Here is a 19,520-nt window from a genome sequence, read left to right on the forward strand (position 1 = left end):
ACATTACACAGATACAAAGTATTACACTATACATTACACAGATACAAAGTATAACACTATACATTACACATATACAAAGTATAACACTAACATTACACAGATACAAAGTATAACACTACACATTACACAGATACAAAGTATAACACTATACATTACACATATACAAAGTATAACACTAACATTACACAGATACAAAGTATAACACTATACATTACACAGATACAAAGTATAACACTACACATTACACAGATACAAAGTATAACATTACACAGATACAAAGTATAACACTATACATTACACAGATACAAAGTATAAACTATACATTACACATATACAAAGTATAAACTATACATTACACAGATACAAAGTATAACACTACATTACACAGATATACAGTATAACACTATACATTACACAGATACAAAGTATAAACTATACATTACACAGATACAAAGTATAACACTATACATTACACAGATACAAAGTATAAACTATACATTACACAGATACAAAGTATAACACTGCATTACTTAGATACAAAGTATAAACTATACATTACACAGATACAAAGTATAAACTATACATTACACAGATACAAAGTATAACACTACATTACACAGATACAAAGTATAAACTATACATTACACAGATACAAAGTATAACACTACATTACACAGATACAAAGTATAAACTATACATTACACAGATACAAAGTATAACACTACATTACACAGATATACAGTATAACACTATACATTACACAGATACAAAGTATAAACTATACATTACACAGATACAAAGTATAACACTACATTACACAGATACAAAGTATAACACAATACATTACACAGATACAAAGTATAACACTACATTACACAGATACAAAGTATAACACTATACATTACACAGATACAAAGTATAAACTATACATTACACAGATACAAAGTATAAACTATACATTACACAGATACAAAGTATAACACTACACATTACACAGATACAAAGTATAAACTACACAATACACAGATACAAAGTATAACACTACACATTACACAGATACAAAGTATAACACTACACATTACACAGATACAAAGTATAAACTATACATTACACAGATACAAAGTATAACACTGTACATTACACAGATACAAAGTATAACACTACACATTACACAGATACAAAGTATAAACTACACAATACACAGATACAAAGTATAACACTACACATTACACAGATACAAAGTATAACACTATACATTACACAGATACAAAGTATAACACTACATTACACAGATACAAAGTATAACACTATACATTACACAGATACAAAGTATAACACTAACATTACACAGATACAAAGTATAACACTCTACATTACACAGATACAAAGTATAACACTATACATTACACAGATACAAAGTATAAACTATACATTACACAGATACAAAGTATAAACAATACATTACACAGATACAAAGTATAACACTATACATTACACAGATACAAAGTATAAACTATACATTACACAGATACAAAGTATAAACAATACATTACACAGATACAAAGTATAACACTATACATTACACAGATACAAAGTATAACACTAACATTACACAGATACAAAGTATAACACTCTACATTACACAGATACAAAGTATAACACTATACATTACACAGATACAAAGTATAAACTACACAATACACAGATACAAAGTATAACACTCTACAATACACAGATACAAAGTATAACACTACACATTACACAGATACAAAGTATAACACTACACATTACACAGATACAAAGTATTATATAACACTAACATTGCACAGATACAAAGTATAACACAATACATTACACAGATACAAAGTATAACACTGTACATTACACAGATACAAAGTATAACACTAACATTACACAGATACAAAGTATAACACTGTACATTACACAGATACAAAGTATAACACTCTACAATACACAGATACAAAGTATAACACTCTACAATACACAGATACAAAGTATAACACTCTACAATACACAGATACAAAGTATAACACTCTACAATACACAGATACAAAGTGTAACACTCTACAATACACAGATACAAAGTATAACACTATACATTACACAGACACAAAGTATAACACTATACAATACACAGATACAAAGTATAACACTAACATTACACAGACACAAAGTATAACACTACACATTACACAGATACAAAGTATAACACTATACATTACTTAGATACAAAGTATTACACGTCTATATATTACACAGAAACAAAGTATTACACTACACATTACACATAAGAGAGTTACAGTATATAACATCCACACACTTCAGCTGTGCCATGGAGTTACATTGTTTGTGTTTTATTGTTGTTTGTTGTAAACATATTCAAATTGTAAAAACTTGATTTTATACCGATCAATCCTACATCCATGTGTACCTGGTATTGAAATAATTCTTTTTCTTCTTACCTTTCATCAAGAATGGTTTGAATAAAAGGTTTATATATAGCTGTTATCAGCTAATTTCTGCTGATACACGTTTCATGATAAAGCTATATTTACCAATTAAGATTCATGAGGAATGTTAAAATGAAGAAGAGTCTTCAAAAATCTTGTGCAGGATTTTATATTATGATCATGTTTATTAGAGTATAATTCTACCCTGTAGTATTAATGTTTTAAGTCGTGTGTTTTTATTTATGTACCTTGTTTATAATATTGTTTGTTTTTACACTTACAATCACTTTACAAGATGGTGTAATTTAACAATCATACAATGTAGCTTAGATAGTGTCTGTCACATCAAACCTTTCACGGATTGTCTGTTACCGACTGTTTTCTATCTAGAAATGGAAAATTAACAATAGGGAAAAAAGTGTTGGAGAATTAAGGCAGGCTGGAATGCTTCTATCTGGAAATGGAAAATAAACAATAGGGAAAAAGGTGTTGGAGAATTAAGGCAGGCTGGAATGCTTCTATCTAGAAATGGAAAATAAACAATAGGGAAAAAGGTGTTGGAGAATTAAGGTGGGCTGGAATGCTTCTATCTAGAAATGGAACATTAACAATATGGTAAAATAGGATGGAGAATTAAGGTGGGCTGGGATGTTTATATCTAGAAATGGAAAATTAACAATATGGAAAAATAGTTTGGAGAATTAAGGTGGGCTGGGATGTTTATATCTAGAAATGGAAAATTAACAATATGGAAAAATACTTTGGAGAATTAATGTGGGCTGGGATGTTTATATCTAGAAATGGAAAATTAACAATAGGGAAAAATATGTTGTAGAATTAAGGTGGGCTGGGATGTTTATATCTAGAAATGGAAAATTAACAATAGGGAAAAATATGTTGTAGAATTAAGGTAGGCTGCGATGCTTCTATCTAGAAATGGAATTTGCTTCACAGGATGTTCTGTTAATGTTTAAAGTTACGAAAGGGTAGCTGTTGTTGCAATTCTGTCTGTTTAAATAAAAATCATGTTTAATGGAATTTATTCTGTAATATTGTCGTGTTTAGTATGCCAAGTGCAACATTTTGTGTGATACTTTAAATGGACCATTAAATTGTACGAAAAATTACAAGAGTGTTAAATGAGAGGTGTACATATGTGTCAACCAGGTTGTCAACTTCTTTTCTTAAACAGAAAAAAAAATCGAGAATACACTTTAAAACCAAAGGAAGAACAATTTTCTTTTTTAAAGTCATACAATCTTATCTTATCAGATGATGAAATTCATTGATATTGTTTTAACTTATTCTAATGAAGATGATAATTGAATGATTTTGTTATTAATTCTTCATAGAGGGTGACATAACCAACCCCTACATTTGCATCTCCAATGAATATACTTGAATGTAATGTAACTGATTTTGCATATTAATGTGCAAATAATATTTCATTAAGAATAGTTTTAATTACCATAATTGATTTTGATTCTCATCTTGTTATATAAATTCAATTAAAAAAATTACCTCTTCATCAACTTAGCCTATGATGCTGCTAAATTACAACAGCTGTGAATTAATTATTCAGGCATTGATCCACCTGACATGCAAAGGGAAAGAGATGGAATCGCTGCTCTTCAGAACATGGAGATACAAGTTGATCACTCTGTGAGTTTTTACTGCAGTGTACTCTCATGTTCTTGATAACAATTGTTTGATAGACATGTATCTCCTAAACTCATTAAGATATCTGTTAGCTATACATTGTACATAAAGATGGAAATTTATTGTTCTATTTTTTTCAATTGCTCAAAGTATTGTGGTTTTACTAAAAATTTGAAGCAAAAAATGTGCATATTTTGAAGAAATTGTGAAAAATACTTTTATTTATCATCAATATTTCTTCTTTCAATGTACATATATCTATTTCCTTCTATCTTAGAAAGATATTAGGAAATGAATCTGAATTAATAGCACTTAAAAATAAGACCCTTATTAGGAATAACATGTACCTTATCAAAGATCTTGGAATAATTATTACTGTAACTGAGAGATCTGTCTTCTCCAAAATAAGGACATATAATTATACACATGTCTTTGTTTATTTAGTGGATCATCATCCCCCTATTGAACAGTGCTGTAGCTCAGTTTAAGAAATACAAGTCACCAAGGATGAAGCGATACCTAAGTAAGGTTTTCTTTAATATCACATCATCTATAATTAATTTTTATCCTCATCAAAATAAATCAAAATTAATAATTGTAGCTGACCTCAGCTGTAAGCATCTTTAATACAAATAGGTTTACATTAATACATGATAAATGTTGTATAGAAATTTGAAAGTCAATAAAATCATTTATATAGAGTTTACAAATGTGAAATAATACCAAGTATGAATTATAGTAGAAAGATAAGGAATTTAAACAAATCTCTTACCAAGACTGTTTGCACCAACAAAATAGTACTAAATTTAAACTCACTGCAAAGTATTTAGATTTTTTTCTCTCTTAAATATAACACCAGGTGGTTGTTTGAGTAGATTGGTTAAAGCTTATCATTGGTAATATGTTTCAGTGGTACAGATGGGGGAGGAATATTTCCATGCCAAAGATTACAACAAAGCTCTCATGTAAGTATTTGCTGGTATACCTGGTAAATTGTCAGTGAGCAGGGATGCACATAAAAGCCTTATTCCAAAAATGAAGGGCTTCACTACTTCAGCCTTTGGTACATTGATATTTTACCTTTAAGTCCATATTCCATGTGTTTCCATATATATAAGCTACATTCAAGCATGCATTCTCCAACTGATCGGTATTCCGTATTTTATATGCACATAACGTAAACACATGTGCCTTTAGCAGAAAAACGTTAACGTAAGTGTGCATTGTACTTTTGTTTTATCTATAAGCCGGGATATAAGTGCTTTGTAACATATACATAGTTTGTTTAATTAAAAAATGCTAAGGTATAATTGATGAAAAGTATTTTTATTTTGTTGGGTTTGGGGTAAATTAACTAAACATTTCGATGTGAGCCTGACAGGCGACGATCAACACGAAGACACCGAGGACATATAACGTTAACAGATATGGTCATTATCAAGAAAACATTGATCTATTGTTAACCATGAATAATTCGAAGTCCCGCTGTTTCGAAGTTTTTCTGTTAGTCCCTTGAACTTCGAAACATCGAAGTTTGACTGTACTAAGTAACAAGATAATTATCTCATATTATTAATAACTATTTATGTAATATTTAACTGTTATTCAGGCTACTAAACAAGGTGATGTGGGATTACCGAGGGGAGCGATGGTGGCACCTGTTGGATTCGATATTGGATATCTCCCTTAAGTGTGCCTATCTGACATGCAAACTCCAGGAGTATGTCTCAGTCTGTTTGGAGCTTATTGGTAGCTGTATCCTTGGCTTTTATCAGTTTCTATTTATATTGCTTCTGGAATTTCTGAAACTATAAATGTTCAAGTATTTTATCATGAGCATGATTGAAGTAGGGAAAAACATTATGTGTGTTAAAAATGACCATTGTGTATTCAGAAATTAAAGCTTCAGCTTTAACTGAATCAAAATATTAATGGAGTCAATTTATGTTTGGAAAAAACTAACAATTGCAATGATTGAAACCAAATGATTTATTCTGGTAAAATTAGGATATTTCTGTCTTATTAATATATTCTGTATGCAAATAACTTATAAATGTATTTTGATAAACCTTCCCAAGGGCTTTTTCCCATGAAGCTGAATGTAAAAAAAATATTGTTAGATAGAAAGTCCTCTTTTAAAATATATTTATTTTAATTTTATTGTCGTTAGTGTAAGATTTAGTTTGAAGTCTGTTGCACCTTGACTTAGTGTTAGACAGCATGCGTTCACCCGAGGAGAAGACAAGGATACAAATGAATCTAATAAGAGTCATATCAGTAAGTATTTGTGTTCTGTCTCTAAGTGACTTACCCTATAAATATTGTACATGTAATGTAAGTATCATCAATTTATAGAGGGTTAGATAAAAACCATTTTACATATTGATTTAACGGTAAATTTTACAATTCTTCTGCTGTATCCATCATGTCAAAATATTGATTTTGTCCATCAGAAAGCATTGAAAATATGTACTTTATACTACAAATTGTCAAAATGATGTTGTCATTACAATGTAGAAATGGCTCATGTCTGACTCTACTGTGTGTGAGTACCATAAGTTTAAACTATTGTAGTAGGAGAGGATTTCAGGGACTGATTAAAACTAAGCATCGTAAAAACAACGTACAGTATTAGATATTATATTATTTTGTTACCAGTCAGCTGGATAGGTAGCAGAGGGGTACGTAAGCTTAGGCAGGGTCATAATGTTAGGTGGCGCGAGAGTCAAGCTCCTGTAAGATCATGACCAAGGGAGGGGTCCGTGGGCGGATATAATGTATATAGTTATTTGTGTGTGAGCGTATTTTCATCTGTACATAATTCATCGACCCTTATTAAATATCCTTAACTTTAAAATGATGTAGTTTGTTATCTCTTCAATCTCCGACAAGTGTTAGAACCTAACCGAACCTGGGTTGATAACACTAGGCGATGCGGGACTTCGGGACATACTAATAGCCGGAGCGGTGTGTGTTACGCCCGGAGCCCCGACTCGTCCTACTACACTATTACAGTTATACAACAGTTGTGTACATAAAGTGAATAATCATTTTTTTCTGTACATATCATGTAAAGTACAAATACATACAATATGTAACAGGAAAAAGTTCAGCTTGATTCCAAAGAGTAAACAGTAATACCTGCATATGTTGTAAACAGAACGACTCTCCGGAACCAGAGCCAGGTTTAGACCCTATATGTGTAGACAATGCTCGACGCCTGTGGATCAGCTGCTCTACAGAACCCTGTGTATTCAGTATAGACATGCAAAATATTGTCCCATTTGGTAAGTAGGAAAGTTTGAAACGAAAAAGTTAAATTGATTCGTAAATACATCTCCAACCATTATTATTATATAAAATCTAGGTCACTGTGACCATTATTTTCTGGTTCATTGAATTTGGATTTAGATCTGTTTCTATAGTTGTTAAGATTAAGCACCACTTCTTTGGCATATGTATGTTTCATATCCATTTTCTGATAAAGTCATATGTAAGATAAAAAACATATTGATGTATGTTGCATAATGGCATGTAAAACAAATTATCATGTAAGCATCACTTCATTATGACAGTTGAGTGTAAGGCCTGCTTCAGTACAGAAACAGTAGCTGCTGATACAGAGGTACAACTGGAAGTCTTCATAAGGTAGGTATGCTGAAAATGTACCTATGTAATAGGAGTGGAAAAATGCACGGCCAGACCGGGGTTCGAACCCGGGACCTCCGAACACTAGCCGGATGCTCTACCGATTGAGCTACCTGGTCGCCGATGATCGACCCGGTCCAGTTCCGCTACACCTACACAAACGTATAACTAGTGGTTGATATTTGTTGATAGATGATAGATGTTCGATCTCTATTTGTTTCTGACATATTTTGTTCGGTTTATTCCAGAGTGAACTGTCCATTTCCTGTGAGGTTCAGCAAGCTGTCGGTGTTCCTGAATAACCAGGTATCTGATTCTTTGTTCAGCTCGTATCTCTATATGTCTACTATTGCCTAGATACATCCAAATTTGGTTTGTTTTTGTTTTTGTTTAACGTCCTATTAACAGCCAGGGTCATTTAAGGACGTGCCAGGTTTTGGAGGTGGAGGAAAGCCGGAGTACCCGGAGAAAAATCACCGGCCTACGGTCAGTACCTGGCAACTGCCCCACATAGGTTTCGAACTCGCAACCCAGAGGTGGAGGGCTAGTGTTAAAGTATCCGGACACCTTAGATACATCCACAGTGTGTTGTGTGCTTAACAAGGGGTATATCCAGAACCATGTTGCCTACAAGTAGATTTGAGTTGAAAATACCATATCATTGGTTTAAATTAAACTAGCACCCACCTTACATATCAAATAGGCACATTTACTCGTGTTGCCATCATACATCTCCATTAATATTGAAAGAATCATGGTCTTTGATTTATACAGCCTATTAGAGTCTTATACAGTCTCCTCATGTACAGTACTGGTATATTAAAGAGAAATTTCTATGAAACTTAACACACATCTTTATAGTTACATCAAATATAACCTTTTATATTTCAGTTTAAAATTAGTTTCAACATACTTTTAAAAGAGTTATGTTCATTTATGCTGTATGTTTTAATGCATAAACAATCTTCATACTAATATGTGTTATTTAAATAAATGAAATTCTAATAAGTATAACAATTACTTGATCAATATACTCCATATATATATTATATAAATATATCCTTATCAACCTGAAACAGAGAGTGAAGACATTATTACCAGTCTAAGACTTATGGTCAAGGAAAGCCTATCATAGGTGCTTTTTTAGTCCATGTCTTAGAATACTAAAATTAGTAAATTCTTAATTTATAAACAATAACAACACAGATAATGAAATTAAAATGATGTATTAACAAAAGACAGGATATCAACATCATACAACAATAATACTCTAACTCTACAATACACAGGTAAAACATATAGTAATATATCTAAACACTATAATAAAACAAACAAATTGCATTTAGGGCTGTCTTGGCTGCTGCATATGCTAACACAATTACCCGCATGAAATTCCTACTAGGAGTAAGGCCTTATCCAGTAACAGGAAAGAGCCGTCCTAGTATAGGGAAACAGGGTAATTAAGTATATAGAATTTAGCTGGCACGTTTTTGTATGAGATAATATAGAATAGGAAGATCAGGTTGTTGCCAGGCGAAATCCTGAGTCCTATTGGAGAACCAGGCGAAGGTCCTATACAACAAAGACTGCTATCATACGTAGTTGGGTTACAATGACAGGCGAGTCCTGAGCCCTACTGAAGAGCCAGGCGAAATGGTCCTGTACAATGTTGACTGTGTATGACGTGACATGAAATCATAATAAAATGAATGAAACCCTGATGACTTTGGGGCTAATGGACCAAGTTGATAATGCGCAGCATGAGAAAGCCCCAAATTAGTTAATTCTTAATAAATGTTCAATGCATAAAGTAAAACAGATAGTTTGAATACTGATGTTTAATTCCTTTGAATTACATTCATATATTTACAAACAATCACAAGTATTGATCTTTGTTGCACCGCAGACACACATGTTCAGCACACAAAATATCTACACCTAGAGGTACTTTTGGGAATCACTTATACACCTAGAGGTACTTTTGGGAATCACTTATACACCTAGAGGTACTTTTGGGAATCACTTATACACCTAGAGGTACTTTTGGGAATCACTTAAACCCAGAATTTTATCAGAATTTTTATATTTTCAACTTGGTGTAAGCCTTGTTTACTATATAATGAGTGGTAGCAGCACACATGTACTGTTTGGAAAGGTTAACACAGATGCTCTCAGCAGTCATAAAGCAACATAGATCTAAAGGTCCATAAATATCACAATGTTTGCATCTGCATGAAGATAAAAGTTTCATATAGCTCTGAGGAATTTGTTAACATTGAAAAATGTGGAAATTACTATGGATTGATCTAGAACCTGTTTCTCAGATCTCCCTTGCTCTCTGGAGTCAATTTCAAGTCCTGTTGTTAGTGTACTGTAAAATTTTTACGTGAATGCGACCCTCTGGCTGTCCAAATGCTACCCATAGTGTGTTTTCACTCCCTATTCCTAGCGCCCATATGTCCATACGATCTGTGTGGATGATTTGTAGGAATTGACCACAACTGTTGATAAGATGGAGCTGACTGTTCAAACAATCCCCGATCACAACGTTTCCTTTACTGTCATATTGGGCGTCGATTGGACTAAAAGGAAACCTGTTCATTTTGATAGTTTCTCCATGCTTCTGCTGTCTATCTCCTTCGTAACGAATAATTTCGTTTAACCATTTATCCATTATCAACACACAGCCTTTATCTTCCCCACCATCTTCCGATAGATTCCAGTCAACCATGGCAATATTCCCAGTGATACTACACTCTGTGATTTTGTATGGGGTGTTTAATGGTCCTGACTGGGAAGGTTTGGTTGTGAGAATAATTTCTCCATCTGTGTTGAATTTTGTGACATTTCTATTCATCCCGACGATGATCTGTTCTTCCCTTGTGACACAGAGACAGTTGGGTTTGATCTTGGTGTGAAATCTGACAACAGGCTTTCCTGATGATTTGAAATGTTCTGTGATGCTGAAGTCCTCATCGGAACACGTCCACACATTGTTGGTATTGGGGGACATGCTGATATCTCTGATCTCAGTTTGGTACTCAACGCTGTGTTGTACCTGGCCGATGGGGTCTAGCAAGGTGACTGTGTTACTGAGGACATCACTCACCCAGACTTCACTACCAGGGGCAGGGCATATACTGCTGATCTCACAGGGGCACTGAAACTCTGTTACAACCTCACACTGGGGCAGAAAATCATACTGAAGAGACAATGTTGAGCTCACAAGTTCAGAATCAGAAGGATCAGTTGTGATAATATCTGTTTCTGGTAAATCCAAGTCAAAAGACTCTTGAATAATTTGATCAGTGTCATTGAATGTTTGACATTGTTGTTGATGTTTAGTCTTTTTGCTGAAACCAAACAGTTTCTCTAGGTCTGCCTGTGTACATTTATTCACTTTAAAACTTGATACAGTGTTCATAGTAGGTTTAGTTGGCATTTCTTTGACGCTTGCTCGAATTTCTTTCTCAATATCAAAAATTTTGACATCTGATCCTCCTTCCTGCAGAAGGGTTTTACATTCCTTATAGTATGATTTCAGATTTCCAAGTTTGATTTGAAGGTCCTTTGTATAAGTTGCCATCATCTTGACATTTTCCTCTTGGAGTTGTTGGTAAAGATGTGAATACTTCTCCATCAATTCGTTTGTTATTTCTTTCATTTCCTCCCCTTGGTATTTTACTTTTTTGATCTGATTTACAAACATTTCTGAGTTTTCCTCCAGTTCTTTGTCTGCAGCTGTCCGCTCCTTCCGGATTGTATTTTTATATTTTCCAAACTCATCAACATATTTCTGGAGCTTTGTTTTCCTGTCTGGTGTAATATCATTCATGTCACAAATGTCATGACCTGAATGTACACTAGAACGACACTTAGAGCAAACCAGCTCATCACAGGATGTACAAAACAACTTCACTTTCTTTCTCTGATGATGTACACATGTCACTTGGCCTTTAACCCTGACAGGAACTGGTTTCTGCAAGGAGGCCATATTTCCTGTTGGAATAAGTCGGTTTATGCGTCCTTATGTGACTAGGTCCTATAGAGTGTGATACCCTTGCATGTGACTATATAAGATAACAGCTATTTTGATAAGAAAGCTGCCTCTGTGTTTCGATTAAAGCACAAATACAGATTTCAAAATGTTGCAGGGCTGCACATGCAAATTATGAATTTCAAGTTTTGTTCAAAATGACAAAATTGAACTTCTAAAAGGCATACAAGGTGTATTCTTCATGTAACAAAACGAATGAAATTGATTGTTAATTAAATACTAAACAAGTTGGCTGGTAAAAGCATGGATGAAGCTGAGGAATGAGGAAACTTTGATTAGCCTGAGGACACAAGTCAGTTAGGTGTTAGGGCCGTACTGATTAGACGTTATTGTGCTGTTCTGGACAGTAAAAGCCTGAGTTCTGTTCTTCGATTAGTTCCTTTATTTCAATTTCCATTTTATGTCACACAAACCTCCAAGTTGAGTTGAGGGTAGAGACCTACAATGAGAAATTACAAAATCTCAACTATTGCCTAAAGCAGAAGAAATTGCCTAAAATTGCCAACATTTGCCTTAAAATTGCCAACATTTGCCAAGAAATGCCAACTATACAATTGCCAATAAATTGCCAATTAACAAAATTGTCAAGTATGCAACCACTTCGATAATAAACCCCATGCCAAAGTCTTGGAAGAATCGACCAATCAAATTGGTTTAACTTTTGATTTCCGTAATCTTGCAGTTACCTCCCTTACAACAGTAAATACGTTCCAAGTATCGCCTACAACAAGCAACCCCGCGCACATAACAAGATATTATCATTTGCATTTGATTTATTGGTCATTTTCGTCAAAGGAAAATGGTATTTGGAAATTGATGACAACGTTAACGCTATGACCAGTCGCCCTGACCACAAATGCCACCTAATATGTACAGTTCTTTCTCGCAAACACGTACAGTAGCCTATGTATGATACAATGTATCGTCTCGTATGCCGTTATTGATATATTTCTTTCTCTAAAGTATAGAAATACACACCTAGTTGATAATGATGTAACATTCTAGAATATATATTTTACACATTTAAGTAAATCGCGGACATATTTGCAGACCTATGCTATAATGTCATCCATTTTGGAATGAACACGGAAGAGCAAAACTTTCTAAACATTCGGAGACGAATGCGCCTGCGCAATAGTTGTTTACATAAATATGTTGACCTGGAGTTATGCGCAAAGTTCAGGTTCATTTAGTCTTCACATTTCGCTAGCGTTATGCATTTCTCAAATCATATGCATCTTGAAAACATCTTTTGCAAGTATATTATTTGAAGCGTAAGGCAATGGGGCAGCCATATTTCATTGAAACAGACAGTAGATGGCATATTGGTGAATGTGGTTACCAAATATGGTCATATTTCTCAGTCCAGTTCTTGATTGCAATAACCGAACATTAATGTTCGTTTAAATCAAAGTACTGGAAGTACTGTAAACGAACATTATTGTTTAATGCAAAATCAGTAATCTTCTTAGTTTTAAGTTGATAAATTTACTGATATCGGTTTAGGAATTAATTGCAAATAATTTGAAATGTTTGCAGCTGTTCTGATTTGATTGTACACATGCATGTTTCTGTAAGGTCCTAATTGAAATTGGAAGTTTGTTGATCTATCTTGGATCGATGAAAATAAAATGTGTCTTCTTTCTTTCGGGAAGGCATCATCAGTTATAATACAGCCAGGACTCTGTGACCTTATTGATGCCAACTTCTAATATGAACTAAATTTAGGCTAGTTCCATCGTTAGTTTGGCATACATAGTTGTATTTCAACTTAATATGATGAAACACACATAAAAAAATTACTGAAAACCAAAACCAGAGCTGCTAGTCAAGGCCCGAATTAGGATTGTATCCTATTGAAACTGTACTCAAGCATTTATGGTACTTCAAAACAAAAAACTTGACTCCTTTTGTTCAGGAATCATTTGATGTTAATAAATCTGTATATGAGAAGATAAACTTCTGGTATAATTACAGGATGGTAAACAATGTGATAAAGAATAACAACCAGATAAAGACTATCTTCATCGAATAATTCAGCAAACAGGAAAAGAAAACTTGAAGATTCATTTTCAACTTCAAACCTGATCACAAAGATTACAGTCCATTCGATGGGACGACACATTCCCTATTTATTGTCCTTTTCCAATGTTGATCATCCAATCATACTGAACCACACAATTCAGCAATGTAATTGCACAAATCACACCTTTATGTGGTGAGAACATTTTTGGGGGTGTTATAAGATTCCATAACTGTATGCTAATTGTGAAGCATTCCATTTCTATAACTATATATATATATATATACAGTACGTGTATATATTTACACATATCAAAATTGGAATGACACAGGAGATTTGCAAGTTTAAGTTTACCATCAGTCATGGGAGGTTTATGTAAAATGTTATATTTACCGGGGTAATTAGTAATTTTGAGAATATATTTATGAAGCTCTATTCTGTACATTCTACCAGTGCTTAGAGAATGGACACAATTTTATGTTCTCCAATGTCAAAATTAATCATATGTAAAATATTAGGGGCTTATTCGCCATTCTAGGCCTGATTGCCGTCATAGTAAAATTACCAAAATGGACTTGAAATCAATATTTTTAAGAGAATGATCTATGACTTGAATATTTCATAAAAATAATGTAATACATCGTTTATTCACTTCATTCAGATCTTCAGACACCACATAATTTGTGAAGTCATATATAGAAATATATGAACCATTTTGTTATTGATTTATTCACACAAGTAAGCACTAGATGTAAGCAGTAAGTATATGTACCGCTATCTACTGGCATGACTTTGAGTACAGTAAACTACACTCGCTTTGTGGATATTGACAGGATAACATATATTTACATACTAATTCAATTTTAGAATTGTAACTGAAATCTTGTAACAGCATGGCACAAATAGTCATCTGAACATGTGTTGTATATTGAAAAATTATTTAAGGTAAATTTTCAGTTTATCAATTCATTGATTACTCCGTGTTTGAAGTATGGTGTAGTGAGAATTTCAAGTCCTGATCATGACTTGATGAAAATTTTAAATTAACAAATTATTAAAATGAATTTGTTGAAAAATAACACAAGTTCCACAGCAATATTATATAGAGAATCAATCACAATATATCAAAAGTTATAAAACTACAAATAATAATTAACGGCTGAATATCAAATTAAGTGAATATCACAAGTCTTTTTGCATTTGTTTTTAGATAATCCGGATTTCCGTTTTCCAGCTTTAACAAAAAAACGAGAAGTATTTTAATAGCCGTTATAGTTGAATTACCAAAATGGACCTGAAATCAGTACTTTTAAAAAAAGAATGATCTATGACTTGAATATTTCATAAAAATAATTTAATACATCGTTTATTCACTTCATTCAGATCTTCAGACACCGCATAATTTGTGAAGTCATATATAGAAATATATGAACCATTTTTGTTATTGATTTATAGTTCACACAAGTAAGCACGAGATGTAAGCAGTACGTATATGTACCGCTATCTACGGCATGACCGAGTACAGTAGACTACACTCGCTTTGTGGATATTGACAGTATAACATATATTTACATACTGATTCAATTTTAGAATTATAACTGAAATCTTGTAACAGCATGGCACAAATAGCCATCTGAACATGTGTTGTATATTGAAAAATTATTTAGGTAAATATTAACTCATTTGCTTGACTTCAATTTTCAATTGATCAATTCATTGATTACTGTGTTGGAAGTATGGTGTAGCGAGAATTTCAAGTCTTGAACATGACTTGATGAACGTTCTAAATTAAAAAATTATCAAAATGAATTTGTTTGAAAAATAACACAAGTTCCACAGCAATATTATATAGAGAATCGATCACACTATTTCAGAAGTTATAAAACTACAAATAACAATTAATGGCTGAATGTTAAATTAAGTGAATATCACAAGTCTTTTTGCATTTGTTTTTAGATAATCCGGATTTCCGTTTTCCGTCTTTGAAAAAAAATACGTAGGCGTATTGCATAGTAAACGTAGCCATGTGTACATATGTAACAGCTGATTTCAATCAGATTGACTTAACATGAACTTAACACCGTCTCAGTAGTTCGTCACAATCGAAAATTTGATCGTGAATTCGGTATTTTGCAAATTCTTTCAAAATACTTCCAGGTAAAGGAAAAAAATGCATATGGTCTCTATACACACACCAAAGATTAATAGATCCTATATTGGGTCCATTCTCTCGTAAAAAAATCGATTTGGGTCCACTATCGGCCATTTCGGTAATTCAACTCTAACGACAATCGGACCGCGATTCGCAAATGAAAAATTAATTTAAAATTCGTAAACCTCTAATATTTTACATATGATACAATTAGGCATTGAAAAACATATATGTGGGTCAATTCTCTGAAAATAATGCCAATTTATATTATAATTGAGCCCCATTTTTCTTCGTTTCGGTATTTCCAAGTCTGCTTCACCTGTGGTCCGTTTCAGTAAATATTCTCGACTTTGCCGAAATAAAAACAAGCTATATAATTGTTCATTTTAAACATGACAACTGCCGACCACACGTATCTAAAAGTGTTATTGTTGATATCATCTGAATATATTGCCGTAGTTATCTGTCACTTCGATTGTAAACCCCCTGCCAAAGTCATGGAAGAATCGACCAATCAAATTAGTTTAACGTTTGATTTCCGTAATCTTGCAGTTACCTCCCTTACAACAGTAAATACGTTCCAAGTATCGCCTACAACAACCAATCCCGTGCACATGGCAAACAAGTTATTATCATTTGCATTTGATTTATTGGTCGTTTTCGTCAAAGGAAAATGGAATATGGAAATCGATGACAATGTTAACGCTATGACCAGTCACCCTGACCACAAATGCCACCTAGTATCTACCTTTCTCGCAAACATGTACTGCGCAGTACAGTAACCTATAGTATGATACAATGTATCGTCTCGTATGCCGTTATTGATATATTTCTTTCTCTAAATTATAGAAATATTCATCTAGTTGATAATGATGTTACATTCTAGAATATATATAATACACATTTAAGTAAATCGCGGACATATTTGCAGACCGATGCTATAATGTCAGCCGTTTTGGAATGAACACGGAAGAGCAAAACTGTCTAAACATCCGGAGACGAATGCGCCTGCGCAATATTTGTTTACATAAATATATTGACCTGGAGTTATTCGTAAAGTTCAGGTTCATTTAGTCTTCACATTTCGCTAGCGTTATGCATTTCTCAAATCGTATGCATCTTGAAAACATCTACTGAATACATTTCAACATTTTCGGTAAAACTACTACATAAAACGAAGATGTTTTTGCAAGTAAATTATTTGAAGCGTAAGGCAATGGGGGCAGCCATATTTCATTGAAACAGACAGTAGATGGCGTATTGGTGAATGTGGCTACCAAATATGGTCATATTTCTCAGTCCAGTTCTTGATGGCAATAACCGAACATTAATGTAAAGGGTTGTCAAATGAAATTACAACATTTTTTAAACCATGTGCTTTCAGCGAAAAATAGCATGATTCTAGTTCAATGTGTATGACATCAAAATATCAGCATCATTTCACCTCTAGAAACTTTACAAACATGGATCGATATACATATTATCATAATACAAATGAATACAGTATGGGAAAGGGAAAGAACTTACACTATGGGGGACCTTTCCTTATATTGATTCCTGACGAAGCATTTGCGTCTGGTTGACATGTTGTTTTTCACTTTGGGTAATTCCAAGGATCGAAACCGAAAGTAAAAACAATGAGAACGACAATGGGTAATTCCAAGGATCGAAACCGAAAGTAAAAACAATGAGAACGACAACACTACGTCGCAGTACCAAGCGAGGTAACTCTTAATGCTGACGTTGACTTTTTACATTAAAAGTATATGGAAGAAAAAAAAAAGACAAATATCATAATCTACCAATAACCGAAGGGTAACAGAACATTCCCCGTCTGATTTTAAACCAAAAATCACTTCCTATATAAAAAAAAACTTCAGTATTATACGACCTAGGCTACTGGCCTACAAATCCTATCAACCTCATCAGAACATCTACAAGTTCCACAATATGGTTACATATTTGCATAATAAAATTGTTTCAACACATTTACAGTTCATCACAATAGACTTGATATCATTATCACTGACTGTTCTTCAGTATTGTCTGTCACTCGCAATCGGAGAACAAATACACCAACTGAGTAATTGGTCGAGTGTACTTTACCGATTTACCGTCTTTGATCACTCGGACTGTGACCTTTCGGACAAGTCCGTCAGAGCTGGGATACACTTGTTCAACAACTCCTACTGGCCAGGAATTTCGCGGTAGGCTAGAATCAACCATGATTACAACGTCATTTTCTTCCATGTTCCGTTGTTGGTTGACCCACTTCCTTCTTGTTTGTAGATTCTGTAAGTATTGACAGTTCCATTGCTTCCAGAATTGGTCTGCTAGTAATTGCACTTGATGCCATTGTTTTTTATACATATCTTTCGTAGAAAGATTTCCAAATGGTTCCACATCAGCATTAAGTTTCTGTGTTAGAAGAGCACTGGGAGAAAGCACCGTTGGGAAATCTGCGTCATTTGAGACCGACACTATAGGCCTGCTATTTACAATGGCACACATTTCTGCCATTAAGGTTACTAGTACCTCATGTGTCAGGTTTCTGGTTAATTCACTAAACATCCTGTCAAGGACACGCCTCACTAGCCCAATCATCCGCTCCCATGATCGGCTCATGTGAGAGGCATGAGGGGGGTTGAACTTCCAAATTGTTCTGTGTTGAAGCAGAAGCTTACTAACATCGCCATCTTCCATGTTTATGGAGCCTACACCCAGATCCTCAGTTGCACCTATAAAATTTGTCCCACGATCTGACCTAAATTCCTTAACTGGGCCTCGAAGTGAGATGAACCTACGGAGTGCATTGATGAATGATGAAGATGAAAGTTCCTCAGCAACTTCCACATGTATTGCACGAGTACTTAAACATGAGAATATGATTGCCCACCTCTTAGAGTTGGAAGCTCCACCTCGCGTACGAGTTTCTACCGACCATGGCCCAAACGCATCAACCCCAACGTAGGTAAATAGAGGACTCGGCGTAAGCCGATCTGAGGGCAGATCTGACATCTTCTGATGTTGTACCCTCCTACGTAACTTGGCACATATTACACATTCATGCAAAACAGAGTTAATGAGTCTCTTTCCTCCAACGATCCAATAACCGGCCGATCTAACAGCTCCTTCCGTCAAATGGCGTCCTTGGTGTTTGACGTTGGTATGGTAATGGTGGACCAACAGGACCGCGATGTGATTCTTAGCAGGAATGATGACAGGAGTTTTCTCACCACTGGGTAACTTAGCACGAGACAGTCTTCCTCCAGCCCGAAGAATACCGTTTTCATTTAGCACAGGACACAAGCCGAGAATACAACTGTCCTTAGGTAAACACTCACCCTGCTGTGAACAGGTTACCTCCCTGCCAAAGTGTTCTTCCTGCACTTCCTTGAGAATGTGCCTCTCTGCGTCCACACAGAGCTCGACATCTGACCTCAAGTCTTTAGAGCTTTGGCCAAATTTGCAGTGCAATGCAGCAGCTGCCCGTTTCAGCCAAGCTAACCC

The 19,520-nt window shown here is 34.2% G+C and overlaps 1 protein-coding gene and 1 long non-coding RNA gene across 4 annotated transcripts in view; one reads left to right on the top strand and one right to left on the bottom strand.

Moving 5' to 3' along the window:
- The window catches only part of LOC117332518 (trafficking protein particle complex subunit 11-like), a 54,998-nt gene that overhangs the window by 8,086 nt on the left and 27,392 nt on the right, over positions 1-19,520 (top strand). For all 3 annotated transcript variants that reach the window (XM_033891460.1, XM_033891462.1, XM_033891461.1), the window contains 8 exons: positions 4,054-4,133; positions 4,575-4,653; positions 5,041-5,095; positions 5,740-5,885; positions 6,346-6,407; positions 7,291-7,417; positions 7,706-7,778; positions 8,027-8,084. In XM_033891460.1, coding sequence (XP_033747351.1) covers positions 4,054-4,133; positions 4,575-4,653; positions 5,041-5,095; positions 5,740-5,885; positions 6,346-6,407; positions 7,291-7,417; positions 7,706-7,778; positions 8,027-8,084 — 680 coding nt within the window. The remainder of the gene's footprint in view (positions 1-4,053; positions 4,134-4,574; positions 4,654-5,040; positions 5,096-5,739; positions 5,886-6,345; positions 6,408-7,290; positions 7,418-7,705; positions 7,779-8,026; positions 8,085-19,520) is intronic.
- On the bottom strand, positions 12,203-17,631 carry LOC117332520. Its single transcript, XR_004533751.1, has 2 exons — positions 17,538-17,631; positions 12,203-12,274 (listed from the first exon to the last, which is right to left on the bottom strand). It is a non-coding gene; the product is annotated as an uncharacterized LOC117332520 (long non-coding RNA).

The sequence above is a fragment of the Pecten maximus genome, chromosome 8, assembly GCF_902652985.1.
Source record: "Pecten maximus chromosome 8, xPecMax1.1, whole genome shotgun sequence".
NCBI lineage: Eukaryota > Metazoa > Mollusca > Bivalvia > Pectinida > Pectinidae > Pecten > Pecten maximus.